At 49.7% G+C, this 9,648-nt stretch overlaps 1 protein-coding gene across 1 annotated transcript in view; it reads left to right on the top strand.

Moving 5' to 3' along the window:
• Positions 1–2,965: 2,965 nt before the first annotated feature.
• TWF2 (twinfilin actin binding protein 2) overlaps positions 2,966–9,648 on the top strand; it is a gene marked incomplete at its 5' end in the record, with an annotated part of 13,052 nt that continues 6,369 nt past the window's right edge. Inside the window, 3 exon segments of the mRNA XM_040358695.1 lie at positions 2,966–3,043; positions 8,000–8,178; positions 8,705–8,800. Of these exon segments, the coding sequence (XP_040214629.1) occupies positions 2,966–3,043; positions 8,000–8,178; positions 8,705–8,800 (353 nt within the window).

Raw genomic sequence — 9,648 nt, 5'->3', positions numbered from 1 at the left:
TTACCATTCATCGAAGAAGCAGCATTGGAGTTGGTTGTTGGTGGTTGGAGTTGGTTGTTGGTGGTTGGAGTTGGTTGTTGGTGGTTGGAGTTGGTTGTTGGTGGTTGGTTTTTGGTGGTTGGAGTTGGTTGTTGGTTGTTGGTGGTTGGAGTTGGTTGTTGTTGGTGGTTGGAGTTGGTTGTTGTTGGTGGTTGGAGTTGGTTGTTGTTGGTTGGAGTTGGTTGTTGGTGGTTGGAGTTGGTTGTTGGTGGTTGGAGTTGGTTGTTGGTGGTTGGAGTTGGTTGTTGGTGGTTGGAGTTGGTGGTTGGTGGTTGGAGTTGGTTGTTGGTGGTTGGAGTTGGTGGTTGGAGTTGGTTGTTGGTGGTTGGTTGTTGTTGGTGGTTGGTTGTTGGTGGTTGGTTTGTTGTTGGAGTTGGTTGTTGGTGGTTGGAGTTGGTGGTTGGTTTTGGTTGTGGTTGTTGGTGGTTGGTGGTTGGTTGTTGTTGGTGGTTGGAGTTGGTGGTTGTTGTTGTTGGTGGTTGGAGTTGGTGGTTGGAGTTGGTTGTAGTTGGTGGTTGGAGTTGGTGGTTGGAGTTGGTTGGTGGTGGTTGGAGTTGGTGGTTGGAGTTGGTTGTGGTTGGTAGGTAGTTGGAGTTGGTTGTTGGAGTTGGTTGTTGGAGTTGGTTGTTGGAGTTGGTTGTTGGAGTTGGTTGTTGGAGTTGGTTGTTGGAGTTGGTTGTTGGAGTTGGTTGTTGGAGTTGGTTGTTGGAGTTGGTTGTTGGAGTTGGTGGTTGGTGGTTGGTTGGTTGGTTGTTGGTTGTTGGTTGGTTGGTTGGTTGGTTGTTGGTTGTTGGAGTTGGTGGTTGGTTGTTGGTTGTTGGTTGTTGGAGTTGGTGGTTGGTTGTTGGTTGTTGGAGTTGGTGGTTGGTTGTTGGTTGTTGGTTGTTGGTGGTTGGAGTTGGTTGTGGTTGGTAGGTAGTTGGAATTAGTTGGTGGTGATTGGAGTTGGTTGTTGGTGGTTGGAGTTGGTGGTTGGTTTTGGTTGTTGGTTGTTGGAGTTGGTTGTTGGTTGTTGGAGTTGGTTGTTGGTTGTTGTTGGTGGTTGGAGTTGGTGGTTGGAGTTGGTGGTTGGAGTTGGTTGTTGGTGGTTGGAGTTGGTTGTTGGAGTTGGTGGTTGGAGTTGGTTGTGGTTGGTAGGTAGTTGGAGTTGGTTGTTGGAATTGGTTGTTGGTGGTTAGAGTTGGTTGTTGGAGTTGGTTGTTGGTGGTGGTTGGAGTTGGTTGGTGGTGGTTGGAGTTGGTTGGTGGTGATTGGAGTTGGTTGTTGTTGGTGATTGGAGTTGGTTGTTGTTGGTGATTGGAGTTGGTTGTTGGTGGTTGGAGTTGGTTGTTGTTGGTGGTTGGAGTTGGTTGTTGGTGGTTGGAGTTGGTTGTTGGTGGTTGGAGTTGGTAGGTAGTTGGAGTTGGTTGTTGGAGTTTGTTGTTGTTGGTTGGAGTTGGTTGTTGGAATTGGTTGGTGTTGGTTGGTGGTGGTTGGAGTTGGTTGTTAGAGGTGGTTGGAGTTGGTGGTTGGAGTTGGTGGTTGGAGTTGGTTGTTGGAATTGGTTGTTGGTGGTTGGAGTTGGTTGGTGGTGGTTGGAGTTGGTGGTTGGAGTTGGTTGTTGGAATTGGTTGGTGGTGGTTGGAGTTGGTTGGTGGTTGGAGTTGGTTGTTGTTGGTGGTTGGAGTTGGTTGGAGTTGGTGGTTGGAGTTGGTTGGTGGTTGGAGTTGGTTGTTGTTGGTGGTTGGAGTTGGTTGTTGGTGGTGGTTGGAGTTGGTTGTTGGTGGTGGTTGGAGTTGGTTGTTGGTGGTGGTTGGAGTTGGTTGTTGGTGGTGGTTGGAGTTGGTTGGTGGTTGGAGTTGGTTGTTGTTGGTGGTTGGAGTTGGTTGTTGGTGGTGGTTGGAGTTGGTTGTTGGTGGTGGTTGGAGTTGGTTGTTGGTGGTGGTTGGAGTTGGTTGTTGGTGGTGGTTGGAGTTGGTTGGTGGTTGGAGTTGGTTGTTGTTGGTGGTTGGAGTTGGTTGTTGTTGGTGGTTGGAGTTGGTTGTTGTTGGTGGTTGGAGTTGGTTGTGGTTGGTTGTGGTTGGAGTTGGTTGTTGGTTGTGGTTGGAGTTGGTTGTTGGTGGTGGTTGGAGTTGGTGGTTGGAGTTGGTTGTTGTTGGTGGTTGGAGTTGGTTGTTGTTGGTAGGTAGTTGGAGTTTGGTTGGTAGGTAGTTGGTGTTGGTAGGTAGTTGAATTTAGTAATCGCACCCCAATGATGATCATACATGGCGTTGTGTCTGACAGGCCTGACCCCCGCACTGTCCTTGCCGGTGAAGGCACAGGTCATTGTTCCCGGCGTGAATTCCCAGCTTTGCGTTGCGCGGTGGTCTGGGCTTTGTAGACAGACATACATGGCGGGATGGTCCTGTGTGTGGTGGTGTTTGTCTCATAGGTTATTACAAGCCGCGCTCTCAGGGTCACCTTTGATGACTCGCACGCTATTTCTGTGCACACGGCGGCCGTGTCACAAGGCTTTGTAGAGTGGTGACCGGGTCCCGGGAACTGAGCTGTAAACAGGAACACTGACAGAAAACAACCGGTGACTTTGGCCAATAAAAGACGTTTGCCTAAATGTAACGTGAAAAGGTTACCAAATAAAAAGGAATTTGTTTGGCGTCTCTAATTGCCCAGTGACGGGCCTTGTTTATTCTGTGCACAGGATTGATGTTCTGTATTATGCAGACGGTCACCAGCCCCCCCCCCCCCCTCCTCAGAGCCTAGGCTATATTTGGGAGGTTAGGCTGTCAGGGAGATGATCAAGTTTAGCACATGTCCTCATCCCGTATTCCCCATTAGTTGCTGATCCACCGCAGACGGCCACAAGTTCTCCCCTCTCAAGTGTCACCCCAGAGGCCTTTCCATTCTCCTCTTTCTGCTTTACTTACCGGCATGTTTTTGGTTCTTCTAGCCACACCAGAGTTGAAGGAGTTCTTTGCCAAGGCGCGGAATGGATCTATTCGGCTTATAAAAGTGGTCATCGAAGATGGTGAGTGTTATCCTGAGGGGATGGTGAGGGGGCATGGGGGAAGAATAGGACAGGAAGGGACTCATAGATGATGGTCAGGACAGGAAGGCACTCATAGATGAGGGTCAGGACAGGAAGGCACTCATAGATGTATATTAGGACAGGAAGGGACTCCTAGATGAACAGGAAGGGACTCCTAGATGAAGGACAGGACAGGAAGGGACTCCTGGATGAAGGACAGGAAGGGACTCCTAGATGAAGGACAGGAAGTAACTCCTAGATGAAGAACAGGACAAGAAAGGGACTCCTGGATGGAGAGGGGAACAGGAAGGAACTCACAGATAAAGGACAGGAAGGGACTCACAGCTGGAGAGGGGACAGGAAGGGACTCCTAGATGAAGAATAGGACAGGAGGGGACTTACAGATTAAGAACAGGACAGGCAGGGAGTTATGGATTGAGAGGGGACAGGACAGGCAGGGAGTTATGGATTGAGAGGGGACAGGACAGGCAGGGAGTTATGGATTGAGAGGGGAAAGGACAGGCAGGGAGTTATGGATTGAGAGGGGACAGGACAGGCAGGGAGTTATGGATTGAGAGGGGACAGGACATGCAGGGAGTTATGGATTGAGAGGGGACAGTGAAGGGCCATGGCATGGGAACAGTGTGGGTCCCATAGGTAAGAAGATGGTAAAGGGTTGTTGGATGGAGTGAACATGTTGAGGGACTGTGGATTGAAAGGCAAGGGGGAAAGGTTCAGGGATAGAAAGGGGACATTGAGGAGCGGTGGGTTGATAAGAGGGAGATTAATGGAGATTAAACGGTGACTGGGCCTCAGATGGGGATAGAAAGATGTCAGTGAAAGGCCCATGGATAGAGAGGGGAGGGTAAGGGGGTGATGTTAGAGAGGGCATTGTGTAGAGGTAATGAATAGAGTATGGTGTAGGAGGATGGAAAGGATGTAAGGGGGTTGACAGATAGTGTGGGAACTATGGATGGAGAGGGAACATTTAGGAGACGATGGATTAAATGAGGACAATGAGGGCACCGTGGATAGAGAGGATGGTGAGGGGGTGATGGACAGATAGTGGTGGAGAGATGATGGCTAGAGATGGGAAAAGGATGAGGTGATGGATGGAAAGGGAAGAGTAAGTAACTGATGGAGAGGGAACAATGAGAGGACAATGGATGGGGAGAGGACATGGTGAAGGTAATGTGGATAGAGAGGAAATGGAAATGAAGATATGGATATTAATGGGACAAGGAGTGGAGATGGAACATGGAGTAGGTGATAGATCGAGAGGAAATGGAGAGGGGACAGTAATGGGGGCATGGATGTAGATGGGACCATGAATGGAAAGGGGACATTGAAATATTAAAAGATTGAGAGGAGATGGAGAGGGGACAATGATTGGTAGATGAATGGAGAGGGAACAATGATTGTAAAGGGGTTGTTGAAAGAGTGGTAGATGAAATGGACATAGTGTGGGGTCTATGGATGGGGGGAATATGATGAAGGGAATGTGGATGAAGAAGGAACAGTGATGGGAAAATAGCTAAAGATGGGACTATGGATGGAGAGGGGACAGTGTTGGGGAGATGGACGGAGATAAGACTATGGCTGGAGAGGGAACAATGGATATAGAGGGGACGGTGAGAAATTGATAAATGGGAGAGGACATGGTGTGGGGACTATGGATGTGGGACATGATGAAGAGACTGTGATGGGGAGATGGCTATGGATGGAGAGGGGACAGTTGGGGGACAATGGATGGAGAAGGGAACGGTGATTGGGAGATAGAGCTAGGACAATGGATTGAGAGGGGACATTGAGGAGGGGATAGTTTGAGAAGACTTGGCGAGAGGAATATGGATGGAGAGGGAATAGTGATGGGGAGATGAATGAAGATGGGACTGTTGATGGAGAGGACATGATGAGGGGACAGTGATGGGCAGATGGATGTAGAGGGGAAGTGAAAGTGTTATAGATGGAGAGGACGTGATGAGGGGAATATGGATGGAGAAGGGTCAGTGATGGGCAGATGGATAGAGATGGGACTCTAGATGGAGAGGGGACAGTTAGGGGACAATGGATGGAGAAGGGAACGGTGATTGGGAGATAGAGCTAGGACAATGGATTGAGAGGGGACATTGAGGGGGTGATAGTTTGAGAGGAATATGGATGGAGAGGGAATAGTGATAGGGAGATGAATGAAGATGGGACTGTTGATGGAGAGGACATGATGAGGGGACAGTGATGGGCAGATGGATGTAGAGGGGAAGTGAAAGTGTTATAGATGGAGAGGACGTGATGAGGGGAATATGGATGGAGAAGGGTCAGTGATGGGCAGATGGATAGAGATGGGACTCTAGATGGAGAGGGGACACTGATCGTAAAGGGTTTGTTGAGAGAGTGGTAGACTATGGTGTGGGGTCTATTGATGAGGGGCATATGATGAAGGGAATGTGAATGAAGAAGGCACAGTGATGGGGAAATGGCTAAAGATGGGACTATGTCCCTCAACTGTCCCCTCTCCATCCATTCCTCTTGCATGTCTTCTCAAACGACCACCTCCTCAATCCATTGTCCTAGCTCTATCTCCCATTCACCATTCCCTTCTACATCCATTGTCCCCCAACTGTCCCCTCTCCATCCAATGGATGGAGAAGGGAATGGTGATTGGGAGATAGAGCTAGGACAATGGATTGAGAGGGGACATTGAGGAGGTGATAGTTTGAGAAGATGTGGTGAGAGGAATATGGATGGAGAGGGAATAGTGATGGGGAGATGAATGGAGATGGGACTGTTGTTGGAGAGGACAGGACAGTGATGGGCAGATGGATGTAGAGTGGACAGTGAAAGTTTTATAGTTGGAGAGGACATGGTGAGGGAAATATGAATGGAGAAGGGTCAGTGATGGGCAGATGGATAGAGATGGGATTGTAGATGGAGAGGGGACAGTGATGGATATAGAGGGGATAGTGGTGGATGTAGAGGATGGTATGGTGCCCTATACATGATATGGAGACTATAGGTGGGAAGATTAATGGAGGGGACATAATGAAGGGAGTAACAGTGATGAGGAGATGGGACTGTAGATGGAGAGGGGACAGTGATGGATATAGAGGGGATGGTGAGAGAGTAATAGATGTAGAGGACATGGTATGGGGACTATAGATGGGGAGATTAATGGAGTGAAGAACAGTGATGGGGAGATGGAGAGGAAAGAATAAGGGGGTGATGGATGGAGAGGATATGGTGAGGGGACAGTGTGGTGGAAATGGATGGGAAGGGAATAGGGGAGAGAGATGGATGGAGAGGGAATGGGGAGAGAGATGGATGGAGGGAGAAGTTTCTGTTAAAATGTGTGATTGGGTCCTTAAAAGTAGCAGGAACTGCCCCTAGTGGATAATTTACCCGGAATTTAGAAAAGTCAGATACGATACGGGTATTAAGTACAAAATGGGGATACCCCATAACATAATTTTAATTATTTTAAAAAAAAACGGGGTGGAACAATTGGAAATTGTTTGTCTGTACAGACTTGTTCTTTGTAGTCAGTGTTGTATTACCACCAGATGAGAATTCTTCCATCCAATGAGAAACCCCCCCCCCCCCAGCACAGCCGCCTGTAATGAGGGTGATTAAGTTGTTGTTAAAATTCTTGGCAGTCCATGGAAGTGAGGAGCCTGTAATCCCTCTGACATGGATGACCTTATGACCTATGACATGGATGACCTCTGACATGGATGACCTTATGACCGGAGCAGTTCCCGGGGAAAGTCGCCCTCTTGGGGCTGATTATAGGACTGAAGCCAATTACTTCGGGACTTTCTAACTCCTTAAACCAAATGTCAGAGAAAAATCATTAAAACACCCGCAGTGCATCTCTGCAACGCATGAACATTTCTCTTTGTTTCATTCCTTTACAGTAACCCTGTAAGTACAGAGAGACCCCTTTATTTATATATATAAAATTCTCTAAAGATAAGTCCAGAAGTATTTGATTTTTATTAATGTCTCCTAATGTCAGTTGTTTGCAAACAGTGGTCATTGAACATGGTGATTTTATCCCAAGGGGCCATGGATGGAGAGAGGTTGGTGAGCAGGCAGTGGATGGAGAGGGGTTGTGGAACAGGCCATGGATGGAGAGGGGTTGGTGAGCAGGCCATGGATGGAGAGGGGTTGTGGAACAGGCCATGGAGGGATAGGGGTTGTGGAACAGGCCATGGATGGAGAGGGGTTGTGGAACAGGCCATGGAGGGAGAGGGGTTGTGGAACAGGCCATGGAGGGAGAGGGGTTGGTGAGGAGGCCATGGAGGGAGAGGGGTTGGTGAGGAGGCCATGGATGAAGAGGGGAGAGGGTAGGGGCCATGGATGAAGAGGGGAGAGGGAAGGGTCCATGGAGGAGGAGGGGTGAGGGTAGGGGCCATGGATGAAGAGGGGTGAGGGTAGGGGCCATGGATGAAGAGGGGAGAGGGTAGGGGCCATGGATGGAGAGGGTAGGGGCCATGGATGAAGAGGGGAGAGGGTAGGGGCCATGGATGAAGAGGGGAGAGGGTAGGGGCCATGGATGAAGAGGGGAGAGGGTAGGGGCCATGGATGAAGAGGGGCGAGGGAAGGGTCCATGGATGAAGAGGGAAGGGTCCATGGAGGAGGAGGGGCGAGGGAAGGGTCCATGGAGGAGGAGGGGCGAGGGAAGGGTCCATGGAGGAGGAGGGGCGAGGGAAGGGTCCATGGAGGGAGGAGGGGACAGAGAGGGGGCCATGGAAGAGTGAAGGGTCCATGGGACTACAGAGACCGCAGTGAGAAACATAATGGGGGGGGGTAACGTAAGTGGAGCAAGTAATAAATGTGCAATCACTGAGTATTTCAAGATGAGTCAGATAGTCCTTGCTGGGATCGGTCCTCCCGCGGCAGGCCAGTACATGGGAACGGTATATCAGTAATGGTGTCTGTTGTTTCTCCTCCGTGCAGAGCAGCTGGTGTTGGGCGCACACAAGGACCTCCGACAAAACTGGGACCAAGACTACGACACTTTCATCCTCCCGCTGCTGGATGACACGCAGCCATGCTACATCCTCTACCGCCTGGACAGCCAGAACGCACAGGGATTCGAGTGGCTCTTCCTGTCATGGTCACCCGATCACTCCCCGGTACGTTCCCAGACCCCCCCCCCCCCCCCCACAGACACAAAGTTCTGTTTTCTGTGCGACTCCAAAGTTGCACAAACTCGCTCACTTGCCACCGCCACCATTCTTTCTGCACACTACAAATCCCAGAATCCCACAGTCCATCTCAGGCGTAAGCAAGCTACATTCCTACAGTGGGACCATGGGGAACAAATGTAGCCACCCTCTAAAAGTCAGATCACAGCAGCAAAAAAGAGCCAAAAGAAGTGTGGAGGAGAGCTGGATTCTGGTGCAAAATGTTTTATTTGACCTTTCAATATTATACATTTTATTCTTGCGATGATAGAAAAGACGATAAAACCTGGATGGCTCTTCCGGTTCCTCAATCCTTTCCAAACCACTGAAAAGTTTTTGGCTTGAGTTTAGAATCCAGTGAGGTTTGCTGGAGAGGAAGTCAGCTGTGTATTTGGAAATGTCTTCCCCAGGACCTGACCTCGGCTCTGAAAAACTCCAGAGACAAACATAACATTCATTATTGCATTGTTGACAGGTGCGGCTGAAGATGTTGTACGCGGCGACCAGGATGACTGTGAAGAAAGAGTTTGGAGGAGGACACATCAAAGATGAAGTCTTTGGGACGCTAAAGGTCAGTGTGCATGGGCCATGCTCTCTTCTCATGTTGCCACCAGTGCAGCAGCGTTGTCCTGTCTTGGTCTCTGTGTGTAGACAAGTAGAGGTAAAGAAATAGGTTCAATGAAGGTCCAACAAGGTTCCATTGGGTGGTCCAACAAGGTTCCATTGGGTGGTCCAACAAGGTTCCATTGGGTGGTCCAACAAGGTTCCATTGGGTGGTCCAACAAGGTTCCATTGGGTGGTCCAACAAAGGCCCCATTGGGTGGTCCAACAAAGGCCCCATTGGGTGGTCCAACAAAGGCCCCATTGGGTGGTCCAACAAAGGCCCCATTGGGTGGTCCAACAAAGGCCCCATTGGGTGGTCCAACAAGGTTCCATTGGGTGGTCCAACAAGGTTCCATTGGGTGGTCCAACAAGGTTCCATTGGGTGGTCCAACAAGGGCCCCATCGGGTTCCCCAGCAAAGACCCATTGGGTGGCCCAACAAAGGCCATGCTCTCTTCTCATGTTACCACCAGTGCAGCAGAATTATCCAGTCTTGGTCTCTGTGTGTAGACAACTAGAGGTAAAGAAATAGGTCCAATGAAGTTCCATTGGGTGGCCCTACAAAGTTCCATTGGGTGGCCCTACAAAGTTCCATTGGGTGGCCCTACAAAGTTCCATTGGGTGGCCCTACAAAGTTCCATTGGGTGGCCCTACAAAGTTCCATTGGGTGGCCCTACAAAGTTCCATTGGGTTGCCCAACAAAGTTCCATTGGGTGGCCCAACAAAGTTCCATTGGGTGGCCCAACAAAGTTCCATTGGGTGGCCCAACAAAGCCCCATTGGGTGGTCCAACAAAGCCCCATTGGGTGGTCCAACAG

The sequence above is a fragment of the Rana temporaria genome, chromosome 7 (genome assembly GCF_905171775.1).
Source record: "Rana temporaria chromosome 7, aRanTem1.1, whole genome shotgun sequence".
In the NCBI taxonomy this organism is placed as follows: Eukaryota; Metazoa; Chordata; class Amphibia; order Anura; family Ranidae; genus Rana; species Rana temporaria.
Note: the sequence above shows the minus strand (reverse complement) of the source record. Positions and strands in the feature narration are given on the sequence as shown.